The sequence below is a fragment of the Patiria miniata genome, unplaced genomic scaffold (genome assembly GCF_015706575.1).
Source record: "Patiria miniata isolate m_02_andy unplaced genomic scaffold, ASM1570657v1 HiC_scaffold_20, whole genome shotgun sequence".
In the NCBI taxonomy this organism is placed as follows: Eukaryota; Metazoa; Echinodermata; class Asteroidea; order Valvatida; family Asterinidae; genus Patiria; species Patiria miniata.
Genome location: NW_024037059.1, coordinates 3,533,402 through 3,561,170, shown reverse-complemented (window position 1 = coordinate 3,561,170; position 27,769 = coordinate 3,533,402). Strand labels below are relative to the sequence as shown.

At 40.5% G+C, this 27,769-nt stretch overlaps 1 protein-coding gene across 1 annotated transcript; it reads right to left on the bottom strand.

The window, feature by feature from the left end:
• Positions 1-355: 355 nt before the first annotated feature.
• LOC119728535 (triokinase/FMN cyclase-like) lies at positions 356-27,709 on the bottom strand. Its single transcript, XM_038200815.1, has 16 exons — positions 27,377-27,709; positions 26,062-26,163; positions 25,384-25,488; positions 24,241-24,425; positions 23,756-23,834; positions 23,435-23,559; positions 22,919-23,003; positions 21,192-21,281; positions 19,564-19,680; positions 18,841-18,999; positions 14,176-14,334; positions 9,615-9,718; positions 9,040-9,143; positions 8,097-8,130; positions 4,214-4,306; positions 356-1,566 (listed from the first exon to the last, which is right to left on the bottom strand). The coding sequence occupies exons 1-16, from the start codon at positions 27,477-27,479 to the stop codon at positions 1,411-1,413; spliced, it is 1,800 nt and encodes a 599-aa protein (XP_038056743.1). The 5' UTR covers positions 27,480-27,709; the 3' UTR covers positions 356-1,410.
• Positions 27,710-27,769: the final 60 nt, after the last annotated feature.

Here is a 27,769-nt window from a genome sequence, read left to right as displayed (position 1 = left end):
CCATGATATCTAATTAATGATTCAGAGAAATGATCCAAAACCCCTAGTCTGTAATATCCTTGACCATTACTAGATGATGGACGAGATTTAAAGAAAAACCAAATGCATGTTTAAGTTAATTAATCGGGCTTAAAAGCTCTGTCGTGGACATTGAATGTTAACGATGGAATTGCAAACAAGGATCCGCGTGTAGGCTACACTCTTTTTGACGATAACCGAGTGCATTGTTACGAAAGGAAAGTTGGTATAAGGAATCGGATATACATTCAAGAATAATAAACAAATAATAACAGGGGTGTGGCTTCCATACAGGAGGAATTTAAAGCTTCGAATAACGGTGACGATAAATGTTTTCTTTAAGAATATCCCATGTATTTATTTCAATTCTCATTTCATTTATCATTTAAGCATTTATGACGAAACATATCTGATGATCATCGACATCACAGGTTATACCTTTACAAAAGTAATGTGTTTATTAAAAACAGAGGCAAACAGGATAGACATTACTACAGGACAATGAACAGATAAGCCAGACGATCCAAAAACTATGACGAAGTGAACTAAACTGTTTAAAAATACTGTTCAAATTACTGGCGTGTGATTTACAATACGTTTGAGAAAACAAAATTTGGAGCCTGCTCAAAAACACTTTGGCACTTTTTTTAGAAGGACAAAAACAAAATTTCAAAATTTCTCATTTGTATACCACCCAACAGGTTGATTGTTCGCTGCGGTTCGTGCGCTGAATACGCCGGGACAATTTCAACGTCCGGCGGCATTCGGGTTTCAATCGATTTATAAAAACAAAATGGTAAAAATAGTTCAACGGGCCGTAACAGCACTTTTACCAGATATGTGCTCAATCCTCAAACATCGTAAGAGACGACCTGAGAACCGATGGAGGAAAAAATATGGTCGTTTATTGCAACGTGCTAAAAGCCACAATCACTAGATGCTGAAACGTAATGGAATTAACGTTGACAGAGTATTGATCAGTGAACCCACGTTTTTGGTTCAATCAGATTCCGTAAGCTGAAGCATTGTCAATAACCACTCAAAATATGAAGGCGACTTCGTCCAAAACACACACATCAGCCTCCAATATGTACAATGTACATCATAAGAAAATTGAAAAATAACTGGGAAATGATCCCTATGATTTCATGCATTTCATTTTCAATTGAACCCCCCCCCCCCTCGAGACCTTTACCCAAGGGCATGTTTGTACGACCATATAGACTAGAAAACAAAGTTGTATTGATTTAAATTATGGCCAAAACCCATTCAGTGACCCCTTCAAAAATGAGACCCGTCAGACTGCCCGCCCCCGTAGACCTTTTGATAATATAGCAACTTTCACATAGAGATGCTGATATTATATTGTAACAATTTAATATTGGATTCGCCTCATTCCCCGTAGAAACACCGGAAAGCGGCGCGTAGCCAGGCGGCGACCGCCTGGGCCCCGGGGTCCGGCTCTCGTACCAACTCCTTGTTGACGTAGCTGGCCCTGCCCGCTCGGGCCTCCATCGTGGCCGTTCTCACTGCCGTATCTTCCGCAGCCTAGAGGAAAAATAAAACAGGGTTCAAGATGTTGTATACTGTCTGTGATATTTCCGAGATCCTCCGTGTAAATCGATTTAGTGTTTTCTTGCTATTTTGCTAGCAATAAAACAAATATCGACTTTGTACGAGACATCGGCGAAACAAATCGGCCCATGTCTAGTTTAATATACGGAAGAAAATAATGTGCAAATTCGAATTATTTGTGACCCAACACTGATTCAGATCTCACAGGATGCACTGGTTCCCGCCACATATCCAATTTGTAGATAATTTCAAAGCCAGTTTCAAGAACAATATTTTCAAGAACCATCTTTCAAGCTATTTGCTCTTTCTCTCCTCGTAGTATTAATCTGGTCTCATTATTATGTTATGTCTTGTGACCCCTGTCGTGGGTTTGATCGTTAGTCCTTCCTCGGTTACTGTTTGCCCTCGTTTGTATCTGTCCGTTGGTTTGTAGGTCTTTCTTGAAGTTCTTTGAAATTATCAGAATTATTTTTTCAATTCTGCTTTTATGGAAGGCATGCTTCTGCAAGCTTCGGCTTTTTTATAACAATGACGCCACCTTTGCATAACGACCTATGGTTCTCATGGCTCTTTTGACTTGCTTTTGATGGAAATCAATGTTATTGAAATGAATTGAAAATTGAACAATGTAAAGGACCAGCAACAAGTCTACTGGCTAGGCGGACCCGTTTGTGCGCAAAAGCAACCCACACAACAACAAGCAAATGGAGGGTTATACACAAGTCATGCTTAAAATAGAAAAAAGTAGGTTTTTTCGTCAAAATAATAAATACAAGTAAAACAGTCGTCGACCTTTGTATTAAATCTTTAATTAATTATCAAGCGAACAGGTGCAATGAGCTGGAAATGATCGACAGGGAATGGGTATTGTTATTCACGGAGATGAAACACGTAAACTATATATGTCTATGTGATTAGCCTTCTTGAATGTCTGACTATTACACCGTTATGTATGAATAACGCATCGATGAACGCTCTTGACATGCTTCCACATGACGTCATCTTCAAGCGTAATGGAATTAAATCTGCTGGTATTAAAAGACTGGACCTTTTTTCTATTTCCAAGAAATTGTTATCGTCTATCGTTATTAACATCCGACGACAGAGATCACAGCGTAGTGAAAGAATCGTGTTACTTACTCGCGTATTAAAATGAACTCAATTCCAGCGCCCTAGATAACACATTGTTTGACATCGTGATTTTTTCCTGTAAAAGCAACAAGGCTTTTTGAGAATCCATCACAAGCAGTTTTCAGGATGACCAACGGACTCTTTCCTCAAATGATAACTGCCCCTTACAAAATTGTCCTTTAATTTTTTTTCATGCTTTGCAACCATTTTATAATCGTTTCTGCACTCGACGCATTTATCTTTATTTCGGGACTTTAAAACAGAGGTGACATTTCTGCATTTTCTGAGACCAAACTACCATTCAATTTGTTGTTAAAACTAATTAGCCAATTGCCAATTATCTGTGTACATAGTGACGTTCTATGTTCCTCGGGTCTTTTTTAATGTTCCCTCGATGCTCTTTCGATTATCCGTCAAACAGGGTAAATACAATAATAAAGAAACAACGAACAGGTATCAAGTAGCAAGAAAATGGAAGGGTAAAAAAATAAAACAAACGGAGCACAAGGTCGTTTCCATGGCGACGCAGAATGAAAACAAGCGCACGCGTGTGGCCGGCTTCACGTCCTTCATCCAAATAAAATCAAATTAGAGTTCTCGGCAATTCTTGGCTCAGAACATTACTTACAAGCGTTTCACAAAAAAACACATTTTGACACATTTCCGCATCCCGACATTTGCCTACCAGCTCATTCTAGCGGCAGGTCGCGTGAACATGAATCTCCTGGCCTCTTTATATCTTATTATAGCATTTCTTGCCAGCAGTTTTTCTTCTTCCTTTCTTCGATCTATTTCTAGAGAGAGACCGTATACCGGTTCGCCATTCGGGGAGGAAATTGGAAGGGCCGCGCAGACTTGAAGGTCGCTGAAAATGTCACGAAAACAGACGGGCCCCGAACAAGGCTTCCATTAGCGGCACTGAACATGAAGACAATTTCCCCCAAAACAGAGATGTAAAACGGGGCGCAAAAAAGAGCAAGGTCGATGTAAACCAATAACGGCAAATGTACATGTCATTCACATCGGGGGGAATACTGCACGGTGCATTAAAGCGGCTGTCAATTTGTTTCGATCACATTGAAGATGAGTTCTTTTTTAGATCCGTTTTCTTTCTATTTTTACGTATACTATCACACTGAAGAACATTCCACAACGGACGGAGTCCTTCGATTTATATTTTTGTTCTTTCTCAAATTCGTTTTACATTTGTAAGTCGTTACCCTTCAAAATAGTCCGGTACTGATGACGTCTATTGCAACTTCGATTTCGAACTCAGTGACATACTCTGGGAACTCTACAAAATGACCGACAGAGATTCTTTATGGGCCGAGTATGGGGCGACGTAGCAACGCGTGAAAAGTTTCGAGGATTATTATTACGCCTTCGACTTCCGGAGCGAAAAAAATCATCAGTTGATGAAAATGTCCTGCTTAAGTCAAGTAAAAAAACAGGCTGTGTCCTTTGGTCGCAATGCAAAATATGTACTTACCTCCACAGCTTGTTGGAAGTGTGTTTTCCCAAGGGATTGTGTTCCAGACTTTGCCTTCTCCAGTAGGACTCTCGCAGCGTGGAGAGGATCAAGCTACATGGTCAAGATAAGTTTGTGAAAGTACTTTTTTTAAGTGGGAGAAACATCTGTCCAATCAATACATTCATCGAAGTTATATGCTGGGATTTCTGGTACTCATCCGTCTGCACCCAGTAAAATGATGACAGCAAATAGACCGTGTAAGTCTCGCGCATAAAGGTCACGATTGAATTTCCGGGCACCTCCGAGCCGCCGGGTATCGGACTTTTACGCAACGGCCATAAATATATGGATGATTAATTCAAAAAGAATTTGACAATATATTTGAAAACATGCATGCTGTCTAAATTATTGAAGAAACGCAGAAAACAATTGTTTGACCTGAGCATCAGGTTGCAACGTGATTGGCTCACTGTCCCAAATCCCTGTACTCCATCCTCTGGCGCTGACGTGTGCGGACGTGAACATACGTACATTGTACATGTACATAAATTATATGCGACGACCACCTTATACTGCATATGGTCTACGCTTTAGAAAGACTGGCGCGTGAACTAGAACAATGTCGAATGACGTACGTATGACGTATCTAGAATTGTTCGCTCTCCTTTTCCGTAATTTGATATATCGTTCACATTTTGTAAATTGAAAGGAAAATTAATATTTTTGTTAAAGCTTTTATCTACCTTACAGTAAAAAACAAACAGCATTAAAACAAAGTATTTCAAGAAAACTACTTGCTTTACACGTTGAAGCTCCTATTTGAGGTGCCCGGAAGTTTGGTTTCTCGTAAACTATTGTACGTTCTCGGGGTCAACGTACAGGCTCTATACTTATAAGCACATTAATGCACTTCATAAATAGAAATGAGGAATGCTTACAATATGTCCGAATCAGTGAAGAATACTAAAACTAGAGTTTTTGAATGATTCGTCTTGAGCGCCACTCATAAACACGCCCCTTTCTGGCTTTGAAGTCATCGGCAGAATGACACATGAAGCTGAACAATATTAAAGAGTTATTTTGATGTGCAGTCGTCCGAACATACTGAGTGGCTTCGTGCACCAACCGTTTTCCAGTCAAAAACTCAGAATCTTTCGGAAATAAAAAAAAAATCCATTCAATTTCATGGAGTATGGGGTTTTCATGAAGACAAATAGCAGCAGCAAGCTTCCGGAGAAGTCTCAAGTGAGCCACGTAGAAATGAAGAATTGATTGTTCTCCATTTCAATTTCTTTTCTCGCAAAAAGGGAGAAAACATGATGCTAATGCGATCAAGCAGCTCACGGTAGATTGTGATACAGATCCCGACAATGCCCACTCCCAAGGTGAATGCTTGTGGCAAAATGATTCACAAGCACTCCATCCCGTGAGGTAACAATTCAAATTTAGGGGACAATATTGTGGCCCTACATACACTGGGTCTAAGACTTTTTGGAAAAAGCACTACACCCACGGGTAGCCGTGAACTGAAATGAACTTAAAAGGGCAGGATTGTCACAGAAATGCCCTTACACGACACGACAGCATGCACCTATTACCGACTTTAAACAAGACCTCATGAAAAAAAACTGCAAGGCGTGGTCATGTGTCTTTTATAATATCTTCATCTCCCGTGTAAAGATTAGAAGCCAATTCCATTCAAGTCACTATACATGTACACATACACAACATACTCGTCGACATGAGGAAAGAACGTGTGTATGTAATGACATCTCTCTCTCTCTCTCCCCCCCCCCCCCCCGATATGTCGTTCCGGGTCGTGGACGCGATGTCAGGAACATTTTTTTAATAAGCAGTGAGGAGAAAAGGCCTCTTCTATTACGTGATATACCCTCACTGTATACATTCGCTCTGCCGTGATGTTTACGCCAACCCTTATACTGCAGAGTGATATCGCGGCTATAAAAGCAGTGTTCATCGGTCTATACAGTCAAATGATATAACTTTAATACACTAGAGCAAACTGAAACACTCGATACGTAAATCAAATTGCAGTACAAGACAATCTAGCAGGAGAGAGGTTAACTTTCTGAAAACTGAACATTCATTATCTCCACACCATCGCGCCATTAAATCATAAATGCCAGTGTGGTAAAAGTCTATACACAAATCTCCTTAGCAAAGATCTTTTCAACACCACAGGCTATCAATGTGAAGTACACAGACTTTTGACGGAATAAGAATGAAATCGTACCATAAAAACAATCTTGACAGATTTACGATACATTTATTTACGTCTAGCATTGAAAATTAACGACACGTGAGTACTTTTCATTGCAATTTTAACTTGTGGTGCGTTAGCTATAGAGTCATATACGACGTACATTTTGACAAACTTGTCCAAAGGTCTATATCATATAGGATTGCTGGCTTTCTGCGATCCGGCTGGTAGAAAAAACTGATTGGTTTAATACCGCGGTCTACATGATCTTTCAACATTCTGATTTGAGTTGGTGTAGGTATCAAATAATCTTATTATGCGTTTTGGATTCCGTTCTAAGTTCTTCTTTTCTGTCTTCTGTACCTGACATGAAATACACGTTCTACAAAAGTTTCCATAAAGAATACACTTGAAGCATGATGAAAAAAGGGTTTTGTTGTTTTAACGCAGAGTCTGGCTGGCAATAGCAGACGAGGTACTCATTTATACAGGTATAAGGCTACAGGGCATTGCAATCGTACTTCTCTTCAAGTGTTTTTTCATGAACTTCAAGAATTTCTCTCCTTCGCTCTTACTCAACGAAAACCATATTCCACTTCAATTTTACCCAAAGGCTGTGCACAATTCGCATACGGAGATATTTTCGGCGTGCATTGCTATCACCACCTCGCCCGTGTCTATTCATTCAATCTGCCCATTAAGATCGGGAGAGGGAGGGGGATAATTGAAATGTTTTATAAACTAGATCTAGCCGTTTCGTTATCATGATAGGCCCACTCATCCAAATAATAAAACGTACACCAGGATATAGGCCAACTGTGGGTTGATGAGCACTGCTCAGCGCTGTCCAAACTTAAACAAACAACGACCGATGCAATGGAAGTCTAGAGTGGCACTATGATCATGATATGAAATTCAATTTATGGACAATAAGCTCCCTACACTTACTATTTCAAAAAACGAATCCGTACTATCCGTATAGAGAGCTGATATAGTATCTGGAAAAAAGTCTGGCGAATTGATTTATAGGAATAACAATTAAGTATGTCACACGCTATAAATTCATTCACAAGGCATCAACCACTTAGCAATCATGCCAAAAGTAGAAGCGAAGTACGGATGACAGTTAGTAATCTGATGCCGTAGTGATTTCCCCCTCTTTTCTATTTTTTTCTCTTGAGTAAATCAATGCATTACGAAGCAGACTGGGAGTGTATTATCTCTCCTGTGATGGATTGACGAAGCAGAGACTGTGACGGCGCCCAAGATAATAATGACCGGGACTTAAAAAAAGAAAAACAATCAGTCGAACGGCGTGAATTTCAACCGCCGAACGAGGCAGCGGATTTCCCCTGTGACGTCGGGATTGGTTCGGAGTGGCACGGTACGGTGTCATCGCGAATGAGTGAGCATACCAGGGTTTATTTTTTGGCACGGAATCGGCGCCATATTTGGACAAAACGAGATGGGGCTTTTAAATCAAAGAGTTTTTAATGCCACCGTGTGTATGGACATAACGAGACGTTTTCGAAACAACGGGCTGAATTTCGGTTCTGCCTCTCCGAGGCTCTCAACCAAACCGTGAAAAATGGCCTTTAGGTAAACTTGACAATCACAAAAGAATGTATAGTGAGATATTGCAAAAGTAAAATTCAAAAATTATCGTGAAAATTATTTTACCATTGTTCTGTCTCCGGGCTCAGCTCCACCGTACCTGAAATAAAAACACACACAAATCATGATTTCAATTATGTAAAAACATAAAGGAAGTCTCGGTCAAACATCAAGTATATATTTTTCGACAGTTTGAGGCTAGGAAGTTTTTCAGTTATTTAGACGAAAGTTCGCCTTTTGTTTTCTTCTTCGAAATAATCTAAAGAACAAGACTACAGGATGGTTCAATTTTTTGGACAGCAATTTTCACTTACTTTTAAAAATTATTTCAAACATTTGCAATGGCATATGTTTTTTTAAGCTGTGGTTGTTTAAACATTTCACGTGCATTCCGTCCGCTTGACTGAGCTCAGCTATCGGAGCTTGATTTGAAGACAAAATATAAGCACCCTTCAAACAAGGATTGGTTCCACTTCTTTTTGATTGGTATGTAATGCTATGCAACAATGAACTTAAGACTACAGTTCCTTGGGTAGATGCTCTTAACACTGACATGAATAATCGGACAGCCTCAATCAGAGTTACATGTTCAAAACATTTTGTTGACAAGGTTTTTAATTTTTGTGAACTACAAAAGCGTCAAATTTACATATGATAACGCGTGGACAAGACTAACTTTGGTGACTTGTATTCAAATTAGCATATCACTATTCTTGCGACTTTTACTAAGCTTTTTTCACCATGCATTGGTTAAGGGCTATACTTTACTACTATGCGAAGAAACAATTGAAATAAGCTAACTAAGTAGGTGAAAGTTGCTGTCAAAAGTTGATTTCCTTTATTTTGAACCACCCTGTAGTCCCCCATAGTGTCTCATGTGACAATTCCCAATGCCTGAACTCCGATAAAGGAGATGAAGTGAACTAGAACTTGTAATGGTTTTTTTTTTACATACATGATCATGCATAATACTCAGGTCTAGTTGAATGCCAAATGGTTGGAATCATACCTGCATACAGCGTCCATTCCTGCACCCAGGGCGATCACCCATTGGTCAGCACTCGGACTGGAGCCTAGACACGTAGCTGCCGCAGTAAGAAACAAACTGTACAGCTGAACACAGGGAAGGGAATGTACCGCGATATATAAAACAAACCTGTCACTTTATATTAATATATTCAACATTATTGAGAGAATCCAGAGGTTGATCACCGTCTATTTCCACTGAAGGTCTTTACAAAGTTGGTCTGTATAGATCGGGACAAAAACTGGTCATAAAAATGGAATTATAGGCTACCACATATTCCTTCCATTAAAGTATAACTCGCCAACGACAAGTTCAAAAACCATTCGAGATGGCGATTACATTTACAAGGAAACTTACATGTAATTGAATAAAAGCAGAAATCTATATAAATTTCGCCGTAACCTGAAATGAATATACGAAGGGAAAAGAGGAAAATTCTGGAAGGAGATACACACTGAGGAGTGCGAGGTAAGAAACGTGAAGGATACCTCACCATACCATAATTTCCTTAATATCGATAGAAAGTTCGGTCGAAGTGTGTCATGTCCCAAACTCACCCCGCCCGAGGACCCGCCCATGCTCCGCTCCACCGTGTCGGCGAGGGCGTCCATCATCTCGCCTGCCCCCATGGCAACCAGTCGCGCGCGGGCGCGCAGGATCGCTGTTAACATGGAGACAAACGGGAGTACAGATTGGTTTTTTTTCTTTCTCGTCACTGATTCCCGCAGGCTAAATTAATTTGCCTAATGGTCAAAGTCAACAGTGCCGGGGCATGGCAAAGAACAGCTTCATTAGTGGGTTTCCCGGCTTTGATGGAGGCCTGATGACAAAAATATGCTGAGATTTATCTCCGCATGTGACAGCCGACGTGAGATGAAGGCCTTGTTGAGCGATAAAAAAAAAACAGATTTGTGGAACGTATAGGCCTAGTTTGATTTCACTTACGCATTATGGATACTTATTTTTCTTGTCAGAAAGTATATACACACTGTCATGTACAAGATGCGACATGTAAACAAAACAAAACGAAATGGCTTCCTATATCATGTCTTGGTAAATTTTTTCGACACACAAAACTTGAAATGGGGTTACTTTTCTCGCGGCCTACCTCATTTTATCTAGGCTTTTTTTTCCAAGGTTCGGCTTCGTTTTCGAGTTTGGCTTCATCTGTGCCTCCAGAATCATTAAGAAGCCTTTGGTGCGCCAATAAACTAGATATACTCTTGTCGTTATAATCTTATTTTATCGTTTCTTATGTAAAGGAGAACACGCATGGACCAAAAATGTACAAGTTCTTAAATTCCGACGCCAAGAACAATTTCGAAGCCGTCGATTGGAAAAACAAAGTCCGCGCGCAATGCAAACAGCAGAACATGACATGTTTTTCTCTAGTTAGTTTGACTCATACGGGCGTCCACTCGCACGCACCTTGCACAATCATCCTTTCCATTTCGCTCTCTATACACCTAGTACCACTTTCCGGAGACGGGGGAAAAAGGGGGAAATTATTCGTCACGCCAAGTGACATGAGAATGCCGTGGACGATAACCAATAATCTATAATTGGGTGAGGTTGCTTGGCGCGAAGTAGGGGTACATGCGTTTGTTTATGGTGTAAATCAAGGACACACACGTGCAGCATCATCGATGAATCAAGGACAGGAACCAAATCGAGGACGACCCCGATTAGAAAACGTGTTCAAAACCAATGAGAGCTACAAACAAAGGAAAAGGGAAGAGGAACAAAAGAAATTCCACGATTTACACCATAAACAAACGTGTATGTACATGTACATGTATACACATTCAAATCGTGGACCTTGAACAATAGAGGACAAAAGGGTCCACGATTGTTGTCCGCGAGAGTTTATATTTTGTTGAAAATGGTCCTCGATCGTGAGTTTGTGTGCTAAGTCTATGGGAGAGTGTTATGCTATAGGGACCATGGGAAAGACAATGCCTTGTCCTCCAGGTTATGTAAAACACGATTTGTGGATACAAATGTAATTGTATGTTTGTAATCACCCTTCATTACAATTTCGCGGCCTTCCAATTTCATGGTCACCGTACCACAGCATCGTTTGATCTTCACTCCAACACATCCTCATCTTCATTTGATATCGTGTTCACTCCTTCTCCGTAAACCGAATCGTAGATCAAGGTTATCTCAAAAACTCATCTTCATTCATTATTGACATTCACAACTTCCCCTGCCATCCCAATCTTCGATTTCTCATAAGTCTCGCCATGTTAATTGCCTTCAGTTTCCGGCAATCACATTTCTCGTCATCTCGGACGTGCTCATCCTCCTCCTAATTACTGTCCCCCCCCCCCTTTTTCCCACTCCCAATTCAACGAATATTAAGACCATCACTTCAGAGATCTCCCAGACTGTTCTCATCCGTTTTAGATTGTACAAATACGACATGGTCTGATCGGAAGTAGTTCAAAATTCCTGGTGCCAAGACGGTGTGGTACCGCCAGCAACCTCCCTTGCGTAGTTAGAGTATAGGAGCTAATCTGGGGTACTATTTCCCTCGTATTATCGACCGGTTGGGCGATATTAATACTATACACCGGTTGGCGATAATAATTCCTGGTGCCAAGAGTTTTCTAGTGTGGTATCACCTAGCAACCTCATAGCAGCTAATATAGGGCATTATAACACCTCACCCACATATTCTGTATCTTGATTGGCCGAGAGCGAGTCACATGGCATTCGCTATTTTTACTATCTTGCTGTGCGCGGCCAAAAGTACTGTACCCGTAGCAACGAAAGTACTATGCCCGTAGCAACCAAAGTACTATATCCGTAGCAACCAAAGTAGTACAGGCATTACCGATATTGTGCGCAAAATAATGCATACAGGTGTGCAGGTTGCGCGTATAGGTCCCAAGCGCTAGCGCTGCAGAGCTTGGTTCAAACATTTCGTGAACGGGTATTTGAAAAAGTGCAAGTAAATGTTCACTGAATTCAATATTAAGTTAATCAGTAATCGCTTAAAATCAAGCAGAATCTGTGGATCACCTCGGGAGGCTAGTTTTACTACAACACTCGAAGCAGTCAATATTTGTATACTATTTCCGTCATAATATCGACCGGTTAGGCAATAGAAATACTATCCATCGGTTGGCGATAGTACTTCCAATGCGCGTGCGGCGCAGTTTCCCCGACGCGTTGGAACCATAGATATAGAACTTTAAAAACTAGATCGGACGCGCGTATGATACGCACGTTTTGACAGGACGCTGCCATTGGTCACGTGAATAGGGTCAAAAATAGGTCAGGATAGGCTATCGATAATTACTGTCATGTATTTAAAGGCCTATCATGTGCTTTATTTGTTTTATTTCGTAGAAAGACTACAGTCTCGTGTATGGACTTCAGCACGAGAGAGAAAAGCTGCCAACGGCAAGGAAAGAACCGACCCAAGCCCCCGTCGAAAATATTGCTTCAGTGCATGGCTGTACCGGCAAAACAACATCAGCGATAGAGCATGCATACAGTCTACCACCAGAAATGGATCTACCCTCGGAAGTAGCAGGAAGGTTATATAATGCAAGCTTGAACAAGAAAACAGACAACTCCAGCAGGAAAATCGACGATCATGTCGAAAAAGATCTTATCCGTCAGAGAGGTGGTAAAAGGCCTGTAAGAGGAGCAAGTTGTTACTCCAGAGATGGCCGACCAGATGGAAACACAGTTTCCTATTCTGCAATTGGAAGTCACTTTGCTGGAGCTGGGAAAACTGCGCCTTGCTCAACGAATCACAATCATAGTGAACAGATGAAGAAGTTTGCACTGCTCGACAAAAGCGTACGTCTTCGTCAGAAAGAAGATTGCACTGCCGACTGTGCGTACAGTGAGGAGATAGCTGGCCACGCATGCATAACTGGGCCTCGTGCGTGGACCATAGCTAAAATTTAACAAGTTTCGCTTAGTAATTCGTTATCGTCTTATTGTTGCTCCTCAGAAATTGAAAGATTGAATAGCCCTCTGTTTGCGTTCATGCATATGAGGAAGATATATTGGATTACTTATTCTGGTTCATAAATTTATGGGAAGCAATACTCACCTGCTGGTAGTTGCATAGGCTAGACCTTCACATAAATATTCGGATGGTGACAACCAAATGTATTTTTTCATGAGCAATGATATTCTTGACATCTTGATTAATGGATGATATGGATATGGAACTGCCATTTCATCAGATTATTTATTAGCTAACGATTAAGTTTTCATTGTATATAAATGGTTTATTACCTAAAAGTTATTTAAGTATAAGGTTGTTCAGTACTCACAACAGATGGCCAGACACTTGTTTTTGTAGTCATCCATTCATTTCAAATGTAATGTTCCTATTGAGGTTAGCAGTATTAATTGATGGCCCATTGAAAATCATCTGTCAGGTGACATGGCTACCCTCTGTAAATAAAGCTATTATTATTAAAGCAACGCAATATTTCGAGTGCCCGTTTTTATCGTTGCTTATTTACAAAATGATTTTCTGTTATTTCATTTTGATGTTGGTAAAATTAAAAGTTTATGTTTTGTCTGATAGGCAAGTAACGATTGATTTTTATTGCACATTTTAAAAAAGAGGGGAAAATCTCATGAAACAGGTTGACATTTAACTACGCTTTTGACATTTGCCTTTGTTAAAGATATAAGAACACAATGTGGCTACTTTTCGGTACAAATTAGTATTCTTGGCTGAAAATCAATTACCTTCAACACAGTCGCCAATTTGGCCCCAAATAAGACACAGAGGCAAACTCATGTGTAACTTTTCAAAGGAATATGAAATGTCACATTGTCAAAAGTCGTAGTTAAAAATGTCAACCTGTTGTTAAGAACTTCAACGCATAGCTGAATTCAGGTGGGGGTGTTGGCGATATTTTTCCGTCCAGCATTCACCAGCTGCCCTTTGCGCGTGGCCCTATTCACGTGACTTTGCAGCGCGTCCATGAAGAACCCAGAAGTGTTGTGCACAGTGAATGGCGCGTTCGAACGCGCGTCCGATCTAGTTATTTTAAGTTCTATATCTATGGTTGGAACATCGACCAATAAAAAGAAACGCGTTTGGATCATGAATTATGTATGAGGTGCAAATATTACCTTCTGCCCCACGCTTCATGGTCGTGCCGCAGTCTCCATCCCCGCCCGACCGGTCCAAGTCGTTCAGTCTGTCCTCCGCCGCAATCAGCGTCTCGCAAATGGCGGAAATCACCGACACCAGACGCTTGGAGATTTCTGGGGTAGCACCCGTAGAAGCTTCTGTGAAAGAAGAAACAGATAACAGAAGAAGCCAGTAATGGAACAATTTCATTACATTCCCTCCGGGAAACACTTTGAATTGAATGAATCATACTAAACCCTTTTCTCGGCAAATATTGCAATACTGGACGTTTCGACCAAAATGGCAAGCAGGGTCGATGGTAATTTACTTTAACCCGATAAAAGCCCAGTTTGTAAATCACATTTGCAATTCGCAATGTCTTTTCACTTCAATGTCACACAAATCGAGCGTTCCGTTACAGTGAAATGTCAAATTAGTTGCCTCCGCGGTTAACATAAAATGTGGAATTTTTCAAAATATGAAACATCTTACATCTTACATCTTTGTATACTTGCACGCCTTCGCGCCTTAACTTTACATTAAAACGCGGCTCATAAAAGCTTTTGTACGTTTTCCTCAGTTTTCAAGGGCTATTGAATACATTTTGGTTGTTGGGAAGTTCGAAAGATACACATTTTTAGTTCTCACTACGAACAAGTAGCGGGTCAAACGTAGGGGGGGGGGGGTTATAATATAGGGGGAGGGGGTTACGCCTCTGCATCCCATCCCACCCCAACCCATATCTTTATCATGCCAGAAAGGGCTTCACTTAAGATCTATCTTTTGTCACTACACTTCATTACATAATATTTGAACCAGATATTGAATTCCAACAAGAACAACAGTTCAGGGTTTTCCATGCGTAAATATCTTACAAGGTTCCTTGATAACTATGAACTGTATGCTATTGTCATGAAGATGGAGATTCGCACGTAAAGCTAGACAAATACAGAAAGACAAAGCCCAATCACATTCGTCCTCAATGTTTGGGGGGGATTCGCATCACGTCTATAGAGATTATTGCACAAATTGTTTTCAATCCGGCGTGTTTTTCAAGCATGCGTTTGCTTCGGCAAGCTCTATCAAAAAAAAATAAAAAAAAATAAGGTTAGCTCAATATAATTCCATAATTTTTTCTTTGGAACGTCGGCTCTACGTATCTCCTCCCCGCCATGCCATGCCCGAGGCGAAGACATGCTCGCCAGATCCCTTAGATAGCAAAATCATCTGCAATCGACAATAAAATCTGTCTCAGAAGTGATGGGAGCTCAAAACGGAAAACTGCATTCAACCCTAGAGACATCATTCCTTGTCGCTAGTGGGCCAGTGGCTATGTCCAACGAAATAGAAAGGTGATTTAACAGTAAACTGATTTTTGGTGTTGCCAACTGAATTCCTATCTGAAGTTGTCCCTGTCCAATTTGACACCGCCACAGGGCACTACTGGTTTGACCGGACGAGCGACTGGCAAAATCTCACTCTTTGATCACGGTGATATTAAAGGAACTCATCAATATTTTATTATTTAACCAAATGCTTGAGGAAAACAAAAATTGGCAGCACTTGGAATTGTTACAAATAAAGACATGCAGATCGTACGAATACAATATATGTTTTTTACACGATCGTCAATTGTCGGCCTTCGGGATTATTGTGAACCCTTTAGTCCTCTATTGTTCAACGTCCCCTATTGAATGCAGAAACAAACTCACACCTATACTCAGATTCGTGTCCTTGCGGAGACATCGCTTCGTTCTCGTGTGCAAAATCGTGAGAGGGTCGAAAGCTATTTTCAAAATGCTTATGTTTTAACCAGAATTTACCTGGGTTGAAATTCCGACCAAATATCCCTTACTTAAAATACTTTAATTTGCGACAAATAAGCAAACCTTGGAAATTCATCATTTTTGAGTAAAATCCATATATCTATTTCGTGAAATCCTTGTTAAGACCTATTCACCTTTAGAAATTGCTCTGTGGAGACGTATACAATCTTTCGTTCCCTATCGTGCAAATGTCTCCACAGGGCACCGTGTACCAGATCACACGCACGAGTGTGTATTTACCTGCAATCGGGGCCCCCTGTTGTCCCTCTTTTGTTTGTACCATAATTTTTTAGGAAGACCTCCCATATGTTTTATACACCATCGTCAATTGTGGACCTTCAGGAATGGTGGACCCTATTGTCCTCTATTGTTCAACGTCCCCTAAATTGAATGCAGAAACAAACTCAATGACACAAACTTAGGGCATTAAACAAAACTCTCGGGTAGTATTTGGAAATGGCGATAAATGAAGACCCCAAAAAACACAAGTCATGCACGGCTATTTGATGTATCCATGACACAATTCAATACTCCCTCAGAAATACAATGAGAAGATCTTAAGAGCTCTTGTCGAGAGATACCTGGCTCAATGCTGCCTGCCTCCTTCGAAGATGTTGATTTGATCACAACAATCGCCTAAGGGGTTAATGGGATAATGCTTCTCGGCTGTAATAAGATTCAACGCGCTGAATGAAGAGCCAATAAGACTGCCCCGAGAGAAAAAAAAATCTGACATGTCTCCTCGTTCATTTGGTCATTACTTAGCTGATTATTACGGACGGAGTCGCGCCAACGCCATTAGTATCCGGTCCTCTGGCAAGGCATTGACACTCAGAGGTGAGTGTACAAGCATGGAGAAATAAAACACGGAGAGGTTCTACATTATACCAACATATTTTATCCATATGCCCGTCTTGTTATTAAAGTTGGCCTTTCCAGACATTTACAGAACTGCCTTTGTTTTTCTTCTGATTTGTTTTCTTCTTCTTGTTCTTCTACCCGGAAACAGCTGCTCGCGTAAGCCTCTTTCCCGAGTAGGCCTAAAACCTTTTCTATGTGGGTTTTTTTCTTCTGTTTTTTACTTTTTGATATTTGTTTTAATTTTGCTGGTTACAAATTGTAACTTTGCACGAGAAATACATAGTTTCTCCTTAATTTATTTCCTTGAATTTCCTTGTGTAACGTTGATTTAACCATTTGTTTACTCAACAAACAACCCTTTTATTAGTAAATAGTTTACTGTTGTACATAGTGTGTATTTCCAATTATACATAACAAAGTGTTCATTTCGAAACTAAAAATACGTCTTGTTCTTCTTCTTCCTCTAGTTTTCCTTCTTATTCTTGTTCTTCTCCCCACCTCAAATGCTACATAACATTGTGCATGTTGTTAATAGTTTAGCTCTTCAAACTGCTGTTAAGGATAGGTTCTTTTCATAGTAAGTTTCTGAATCACAATCATTTTAATGGTACTCAACATTTTGTTATATCCGGCAGGCAATATCGGCTTGAGATTTGAAATGATGCGCAATTGACCAAACCATCGAACGAAATATCGGCATCGAGTCAAAAACCAAGACTTATATAAGCATGACTTTTTTTATTGAAATTTTGTCCGGACCTTAAAATGCTCTCTGTATATATGCTTGGCTTCTGTGGATATTTTGCGCTACGTCTTTCTGGCAGGTCAGGTCTGCTATGGCAACGGTCGTACGCGCAATTTATTAGTACAGTAATACAATATTAAAAAAAGGCCTTTCAATTAATGAAACACGACAACCCAATGCCGTGTCAGTTGAATGGACATCCCTATCATTAAATTGGGCACGTAGGTCATTTTTTGCCAAGATAGGTCATTTCATTCTGGGTCAAGAAAAGCAGTAATTGATTCCAATCCCTCTTCAGATTTGCACAATCAAATCGGAGGGAGTTCTTCTCGGAGCAGACTTTAACCCCAATAACCCGACAACACCCGTTGGCATGGGAACTAAGCACCTGTCTTTTCCTGTTTTTGATGGCGCGGGCAGAGAGAAAAGGGCGGGAATCGGTCGACGAAATTAGGGAGAGAAAGGATTGAGGGAACGAGTGGACGTGGGCCGACAGCATGTAACCGGAAGGATACGTCCTCGGTTGGACATGATTATTCATCGTTGTTTGCCCGCGTAAAATCTCGATCTCGGCCGTAATTTCTCCACAAATCAGAAGGTACTTGTATGGCGGGCGTGTGGGACCAACGAGGACACGTGTGCCGAATTCGCATCACTAAGCAAGTCCTCGGATGACTGGTTACTGATATTAATGATGATGATGATCATGATGTTTGGGAAGGGGACGAAGTAATTAATTTCCGGGCGGCGTGGCCTCGCGGTAATGCTCGTCATAAACATGAGACTGCTGAAGGCAGGCTACAGGGAAAGCAAGTCAGATAAAATTGGCAACTGATTCCCCATGTGGGTTGTTTGGATTTAGTTATTGGAAACCTGCCTTATTCAAAGACGCATGTCCTCGTTTGAAACCACTTTCGGAATTATAGCCCATTTAAAAAAAAAAAAAAAAAAATTGTTTTTGAATATTTTATTTTATTTAATAATAATACAATTTCAACCGTTTTGCCAAAAATATGCACAAACGTGGCTTCAGTATCCTCAATTTGTTTCGGGTATTATCTTTCGTCTGCGAACAGTATTCACAGATACAATGTGTTTCTAAAGACTTTGCGAGTTCGTTATGTGTTTTGGGGTTTTTTTGAGGGGGGGGGGAGGTGATGGTTTTCCTTATTTGGACAACATAGCTGGTTAAATAAATATGACCATGATGAAGCAAAACAAAAGATTGATACCCGATCCTGCATTTGATGAACTTTGTTCGCGACTTTGCTTGTCTGTAGCTAAGCCCTCCTCTTGAACCTCGATGACGCTGGAGCCTCGCGGTCGAGAGAGGGCGCTTCCATCCGCCGAGACATTGCCTCTCTGCCAGCCCAACGCATTCGTCTCTTTATCTGAAGTCAAACATTAAAAAAGGTGGTAAAAAACGCACGATTTTTGCACAATTTTTTTTAACAGGTTCGTCATTTGAGTTTAAGTGATGTGCCTGCTCATACAAACTAATGTTTACGATGTGATCACATTATTTTCACAATATATGCACTCATTTTATTGCCAGCACTAATTCTAATTGCCTCACGGCTTCTTATAAGCCACATACCATCTATTTTTTACTAGGTTTTGGGGTATATTTTTCGAAGGTTTAATGCAGCGTGTATGCTTAATACAATACGTAGTCGATAACTTAAACTAATTACTTATTGTAATAACAAACACACGCCGTTGCAGAAATCATGTGTTTCTGTGGATGGGAGGTTTTGCAGTATTACACCATGTGAATGAAATGTGTTTCTGCATTGATAAACGGAATGTAATAAGGTAGATCATTATGTCATCTATTGTATGAACAGACGGCTCTATTATGTTTACTTAATATGCTACTGCAGTCATCACAGCCATTAATGTTGACTCAATGAAACCAACGGATATACCAACGCAATTGTGAGTTCCTTATTTACCGATATATCGCTTCCGCTCCTCATCCAGATGCATGATGGTCAGGGAGAGACCCGCCATGTCTAGTGACGTCATGAAATGTCCAGCCATCGCTCGTTCCACAATAACCCCTTTCGATTCTATTTTCAAAACATAAATATGTCCAATTTCATTTCAATAGTCCGATGAATTTTGAGTTCAATCTTTCTGGGCGTCAGCTGTAAACTTTGAGATGATTTTTGGAAATTAGGACTCGTTTTCCAACCGTTTGATTGGTGTTTCGAGTGTTTTAACCATGTTGACGAGCATCGTGTATTGTGCCATGAGATAAGAGCTCGGACGTTTGAGTCATGATATAGTTTGCGGCCGGAACAGACTTAATATTAAGTACAGCCGTTTGTTTTAGCTCATGGATTTACAACTTAAGTCTTTTGATAATTGGTTCAAAAACTATGCAAGTTGCGTTGTGTCCAATCAATTCATTTTTTTTTCTGGATTTACTGGCCCCGACAAAAACCCCAGAGTAAATGAAATCACCAGATGTCAATGCTTAGTAGTTAGGAAATTAGAACTAGTTTAGGGTAAAGGTTGATCGATGGTTTCACCCAGTTAGCGCCCATCGTTTATCGCGCCATAACGTGTCAGGTCGTTGAAGTCCATCACATACTGTTTAATTAATCCAATCAATCATTTGGTCATGCTTTTTGTAATTAGATATGAACTTCCTACAATTCAATTGGGAGGTTTGACGTGCCGCGACGGCCTCAATAAAGCTCATGAAATTACGAGCTAATTCTTTCAATAATTGGTTTCTAAAATGTGTTATTCACTATTTGTGTCCTTCCAATTTTATTTTCTCGATTTACGGGCCTCGAGAAAAACCTCCAGGGTATATTAATTTTAAATTAGGCCTTCTCATTATCCAAGAAACAATCTCGATCGGAAATATCTTGGAAGTTGCGGCCCAGTGACCCCATGATGACCTTTGACCCCAGTTTGGTCATGTGACATGTTGGGGCTGGGCTACCGATACTTCTGACAAAGTTTGCTTGAAATCGGTCAAAATATGTAGGAGCAATAGACAATGTCAACGTTTGTTACTAACTAACTAAGGTAGAGACATGATGATTTGATGAGCTGCTATCCCGCAGCTAAAACGAAGCAGCACTAACTGGCTTTTATGAGCATAGGCTAATCTTAATTTTGAAGTACCGCTCTGTTTTAAAACACCAACACATGCGAATATAATTTGGGACAAAATGTTGCAGTGACCTCCACTGTGCAAAGTTTGAACAAAAATGGGGCATATTACTCAAAATGCGCTCTTGCGATTTGTCAACTCGTGTTGTTGGGTTGGACCACATCACTGTTTATGCTGAAATCATTCTCTTCATTTGTTATGTTCGTGAACCACACCCATTTCGTGAAAGACAGACTCCATTCGCTTTGTATAGCTATAGAACCAGCACAATAACCCATTAAAATGGAAAGTATAACTGTCAACATCTGCCCTAGCAAGAAAATGATTATCAATAGATGTGAAATTCAATCAGGCTCAACAGCTGTTCCAGCACGAGTTACATATTAATTAGAAACAAAAAAATTAGTCTTCATGACTGCGGGGAATTCAGTATAGGCTATGTTTTGTTACCAATGTATCGGATGGCGGAGCGCGCCATCAGGAAGAGCTCCAGGGCAGATGTCGCGCCCAAATTGTTCAACAAAACCAGGACACGATCGCCTGTAATTAACAGAAAATTGAAAGCATCAATTAATTGAAATGCGAATTCAATTAACTAAAGGCAGCTATTTCGAGATCTTTTTCTGAGAATTTGTATGTTGTTGCTTTATTTAAAACTCTGCAAAAGGGTATTTTTATTGGAACCAAATAAATTCTGTAGCACGTTTCTCATTACTGTCATTTTTTTATACATGTTTATACAGCGAGACTGCAACTCTCAAAGACTAGAAACGGCGCTCAATGTTGGAATTAAATTTCAATCAGTCTCCTTAATTGATTGGTGTTTAAGCAATGCACTGGGTCAATATTTCATATTGATAAAGACGCATTCCTCATTTTAATCTAACTTGTCAGTGACCCTGCCCGGTCATTGAAGGATTTTGGGTGCCACGTCCATGCCAGATGTTGTTGGAATCCAGCCAGGGAGAGCAGATTGGCTGTTGTGTCCTTGGGCAAGGCACATTACTGTAATATATGCACGTGAGGGCGTACTGCGAACGGTGTGTGGTCTCAGACGGTTAAATCTACGACGGTAGAATGAAAAACTAACCTCACCAATGTACAGGGCGAGTCAAAAAATAAGTGACCGATTCAGGAAAAAATATAAACAAAATGTGGCTCGCTGTATTAAAAAAAACCACAGGCATAAAGTAAATGTTATTGACTGGTAAAAGAAGTTCACGTAATTTGCATACTCTATTTCCAAGTTACGTCTATTTTAATATGCAGATCACAAAATTCAGCTGTCCACAACTGATCATTTACCGTTCTACGAACTGATGAATACCCATTAAATACAACGAAACACGAAAATTTTTAACCTCGGGTTTTTTTGGATGACATTTGTAAATGAACTTAAATTTACTGAATCCCTCTTACCTAATTTCAATGTATCTGTCTTTTGTGATTTTAAGTTTGTAAAGTATTATATCAATGTGTAACTAAGTGATGTTTTTGTTAATATTTAATGTTGGATAAACGCGAATAATAATAGGCCAGGAAAGGGCAAAAGAGAAATAAAATGAAATACGGACGTTTTTCCACCTCCATGAATGGAGGACTTGCAAAGGTAAACATACCCGAAACATCGCCCTTAGTATTTCAGACAGTAATAGATGACTTGTTCTTCATGTTCAAAACACAAAATCTGATAGTAAAAGTAATGTATCAGTCTTCATGTAAATGGTTAAAATCTCATTTGTATTTGAATGCTTGGGTGTAATCTGTAATTCTCACTCAGCTCAATAGCCCCAATGGTATTCCATGGACAGCAGCTATACAAATGGGTTCTTTCAGTGAAACGTGCATAACGTCTGATAGCGCCATGGGTCAATTTCAGTAATTCTTTTTTTAAGATGAGTGGAAGAACATGCTCTTTTAAGACATACTTCATTAGTGTATCAAAATAATTTGATTGCTTTTTAAGAAAGAAAATCATAAATTCGGGTCACTTTCTTTTTGACTCACCCTGAATAGGAGGGGAATAACTTGAAAACTAATGTGATATTATATTGGTGACTCTACGCAATTGTATGCCTGATTCAAGCATAATGGAGACCCACACCATTCACAGTACTTAATCCTTAAACCCCCTCGTTTCACACTATTTCTTATTCAGTTGAAATAATTTTCCTCACCCGATTTGACTTCAATATGGCTGCTGGTAGCTGTGTTGGTCATGTGATCGATCATGGCTGCCGTTATGGCGTCCGCAGGGCAGACCTTTAGAAGGTAGAGGAAATTGGAATCCGTCAACATCTCATTGTCACCTCGGCCCAATACCTCAACAGTTTACGAACACTTTCACATGCTGTTTATTAAAATGAACTCCAAGTTTGTGGAATCATAACAGTTATTTTTGTTGGGAAACCATGTGGTGTTAATTAATGCACTGAGTCACTTTCAAGCCGGAAACTTGGAAAGAAAACACACTGGGCTAAGTATAATATACAATTACGACTGGAATCTTCAGAAACTAGATAGGTTCAGGCACGCGAGTTTTTGAAACATCGGTCCTGTCTCCAGCTTTGGCTTTATGAGTAATATAGGATCCTGATGTGGGGGACTCTGGAGCTAGCGAGGGAGCCGAAGCTGGATACGAATCCGACGTATGAAAATCGGCGTCCAGAAGTACCTACGATTCAGGGACTTACTTTCATTCGTTTCACACCTGGTTCCCCGTGCACCCCGAGGCCCAATTCCATCTCCTCGTCACCAATCTGAAAAGTGGCACCAGACCCTGGCACGTGACACGGCGATAGGCTGATGCCTATGGTTCCTGTATAACGAAACATATCAACATGAAAATGAAACCTAGTCTTGAGACTATCAAGTGAAAACGTTTCCTATCAGAAGATGTGGAAGAGTTGTCAATATGAAAACAAGATAACATTACCCACCTGTTTTGTCATTTTTTTTAAATGGAGTACACAGCTCATTTAATTGGAATTAAGCAATTCAAGCCAAAAACCTACCCATAGATTTGGCGGCTCTAGTGGTAGCTTCTACAATCTCCGTTAATGTGTGACCCTCTTCTGCCATTGCTCCTGCTATCTGAAACCAAAAGTTTACAAATAAGCTCCCCCCAAAAAAGATTTGTTTGTCTGTGCTTTTGGGTTAAATTTTTAGTTTGTATGGCATTTTTTTAAATTACAAATATCAGCTTTCCAGTGAGACATTGTTCAAAACTGGCCAATGCTAAATAACAGATATAAATACAGTCTTCAAATTTGAATTGAATTTACCAAAGAAAGCCCTTTTCGTTCAATGTTTGTATAATTTTCTCCGCAATTGCTTTATTTTTGGGCCTCAGTGAGAAAACACTTTCAAAAATGGCGTTCGTTCCTTTTAATTCCAACAACAGTAAACCTTTCCTCGTTCAATGTATGTACAAGTTTCCTCCGTGTGTGCTAGTTGTGGAACCAGAAAACCATTCAAAAAATGGCGTTTATTCCTTCACCTTTTGCACGAGAATGATCCCGCACAGTCCGCGTTTCCCGGCTGTCTTGTCCACGCTCGTGAGGGCGCTGTCCTCAGCTACCGTGACCGTCTCGATCTTGACGCCCTGGGCTTTGGCTTTCTCTGCCGCAAGGCCGAAGTTGATCCGGTCGCCCGTGTAGTTGGCCACGATGAGCAGCACTCCAGCTGGTACAGGCGAATCAACAATGACGTTGCTTAACTTTGGATACTTCGATTCCCGTTTGGTACTTTTCTAAAACCCGTTTGACTGGCTTTCAAGAATCGGGACTAGGCTACATTATTATATTTTGAAAATCAGTGTTAGTGGAGTCCATCACTGTAAAGGCCGGTCAAAAAGAAACCCCAAGTCTGGTAAATTAGTTCAGTAACAAGTCTGGTAGCAAGTCTAGTAACAAGTCCATTAACAAGTCCGGTAACAAGTCTGGTAACAAGTCCGGTAACAAGTCCAGTAACACGTCTGGGAACAAGTCTGGTAACAAGTCCGATAAAAAGTCCGTTAGCAAGTCTGGTAACAAGTCTGATAACAAGTCCACTAACAAGTCTGATAACAAGTCCACTAACAAGTCTGATAATAAGTCCGGTAACAAGTCTGGCAACACGTCTGGTAACAAGTCTGATAACAAGTCCGGTAAAAAAGTCCGGTAACACGTCTGATAACAAGTCCGGTAACAAGTTTGGTAGCAAGTCTGGCAACAAGCCCGGTAACAAGTCTGGTAACAAGTCCGCTTACAAGTCTGGTATCAATAAGTCTGGTAACAAGTCTGGTAGCATGTCTGGTAAAAAGTTTGGTAACAAGTCCGGCAACAAGTCTGGTAACAAATCCGGTAACAAGTCCGGTAACAAGTCCGTTAACAAGTAAAAGATAAAAAAGATGATTATGCCATTATAACGAAGGAATTCTTTTGATACAATTTATTTGAATGGCATGTGACTTGACTCGAGACCGCTGATGGACCGGTGATGAACTGTACTACAACGATGTCGAAAACTGATTCAGGTGTATTGCTTGATACAAATTATTAGCGACTTGTACTTCACGCAAAAGGTTGAATCGAAGTATTTTATGCACCGGTGACGATAACAACAATTTATTTTCTGGTCTGCACAAGAGGGCGGTATTCACCTGGGTTGGCGACGGCTCGTATGGCTGCCAGGATGTCACTTGCAGGAGGCGAGGTAAAGACCGAGCCAGCCACGGCGCCAGTCAGCATACCGCGACCGACATACCCTGAGAATTGAGAAGAGAAAATATAATGCGGGCTATCAACAAAGTTTAAAACTGACCAAAATGTGCTTAGACAGCCTCACGAAGACTTCGTCAGAAACCAATTGCACTGGAGGTGGGTTCTTTGTGTCAAATGGATTCAGATACACATCAAGTAATTAATCAACTTTAGAGGACGGCCTTGAGGTTCGTTTGATTGGATTTTTTTTTTCGATCAGGGTAATCAGGCTTTGTAATTTCACATGAACCATTTAAGAATTTTTCAAAGTTTCATCATTCCCATTGTTAAGAGTGATTGAAAGAAACGGAAGGCCTACATCATACATAATTATTGCATAATTAATGACAATGTTCAGTCTTAAAATAATGGACACTTCAGCTACATCCCTTCGGAGTATAAAGGGCTGCCTTTCTTGAAGTTTAAGTCACGAAATCTAATGGTAGCTTTATTGTCATGCAAACTAAATATCAATATAGGCAACTTTAAAAAAATAGCTTGCCATGACTTTTGCTTGGATTAGCTGGTTCATCATTGGGCTCCGTACCTAAAAGTCAACTTCCTCTTTTAATTTTTACCTGATGCAAACGGCTCATGTCCCGAGCCACCGCCACAGAGTACGGCCACCTTGCCAGCAGTTTTATACTCGGCGATGTCAGCTCGTAGAACCACCCTGTGGCCTAGTAAAATATTAGAAAAAACAGCCAAATCACTATAGGGATTTGTGAGCTATAGGGTCCCGAGAGGACACCAATTCTTGTTCACTTGAGGGCGCTGTGCACTACTGAGTTATGCTTTATATAATAAGAAGTTCGCCAGATAGTCACCGCATATGAGAAAAGAAATTAATTGTAACATAATACTGTTTTGGTCAAATAAAGACATTCAATTAGACCAAAATTGAGCTCAGGAGTCAAGTTGCGAATCTGCGGTTGGTAGGGGGCTTAACCACGCCTCCCCTTCGGTGCAAAAAAAAGGACAATAACTGACAAAAGCACGTGTCTGCTTATAAAAAAAAACCTAACAGCTAACGCATCCCCCACCTTCCCCTTGTGCAAAAACCTGGATCCGCCCCTGAACTAAAAAATAATTCTCATTTCTGGAAGTTCTGGCACTTCGAATTTCCCCTAAACCAACAAACACAACAGAATGGGAGAAATGCACAATGTTATTTTATCTATGCGAAATTCATAGCACATAATGTAGTATACATCAGACAGAACCACTGACTATACATGAGGCGCAAACGGAACTGACACTAATTGAAATCGCATATATTTCTACATTACGATTTAAGCAATTGTGATCTACAGCTCCGCCCCGCCCGCGATTTTTTTTTCTCCCCAACGACATCCGCATATGGGTGTACGCTATGGCGTTCTGGACTTACTTTTCTAAACTTGAACATGAGAAGAAAATATAAAATTAGAAGAAAAAAACAAATGAATTCGAACGTTTTGAAATTCGGACTTTATTTCCCTTTCAAAAAAAAATCTTCCGAAGCCTCAGGTTAGAAAAGAAAAAAATTCCAGTGCAAAACCGTGTTTCGAACCCGCAACCTCGCGGTGCAAAATTACGACCCTGTATCGACTGAGCTATCGCACTACTCGCCAAAACGTGGGGAAAAAAATAATTATATACCTGCGTACGTATCATAAAAGTATCGTACAGGACGCTAAGTAACCATGTATGCGGATGTCGTTTGGGAAAAGGAAATTCGCGCCCCGCCCCCTCCAACTTAGGCCCGGCCAAACGCGGCCCGACAGCCGACAGTCTAGGCCGACTCTTAAATTGTGACTCTTAAAAAAAAACATGCAATGCATCCAACGATACACACGAAATGTCCTGAAAGAAACTAATAGACCTGATTTTATGAGAAAATTGAATACGCACCTTTGAGCAATTTGACGGCTGGATTGACGGCCACCACCCCTTCCAACATCTCATCCACGCACGTCCCTACCGTGTTCAGGAACTGCTTATGCTGACCAGCCATTTCAGTGTACTGGAAGTTCGTGTGCTACACCTGAAGATTCTTGTCTTGTCTCAGCCGTTTACTGCTGCTGCTGGTACTCAGACTTATCGCAACACAAATCCAACGTAAATGTTGACAAGGTCAATCAATATTTTGTAAAGAAACGGGCTCGATCATTATGTTTGTGCATGGATATGCACCCATAATGTGTTGTGCACTTGTTTACGTACGTACGTACTGTACTGGCGCGGCCTTGCACACGACCTTTGCAGGCACGGGTCACTAACAACAGACTCGATTCCAGTCGTTTT

What these genes read in the sequence shown, in the direction of transcription:
- LOC119728535 (XM_038200815.1), bottom strand. Translation starts at nt 27,479, where the DNA reads ATGGCTGGTCAGCATAAGCAGTTCCTGAACACGGTAGGGACGTGCGTG. An exon ending in ACGAGCCGTCGCCAACCCAG is followed by an intron (nt 24,426 to 25,383) that starts GTGAATACCGCC and finishes CGCCTGTACCAG; the next exon opens with CTGGAGTGCTGCTCATCGTG. An exon ending in GGATCATTCTCGTGCAAAAG is followed by an intron (nt 23,835 to 24,240) that starts GTGAAGGAATAA and finishes TTTTGGTTTCAG; the next exon opens with ATAGCAGGAGCAATGGCAGA.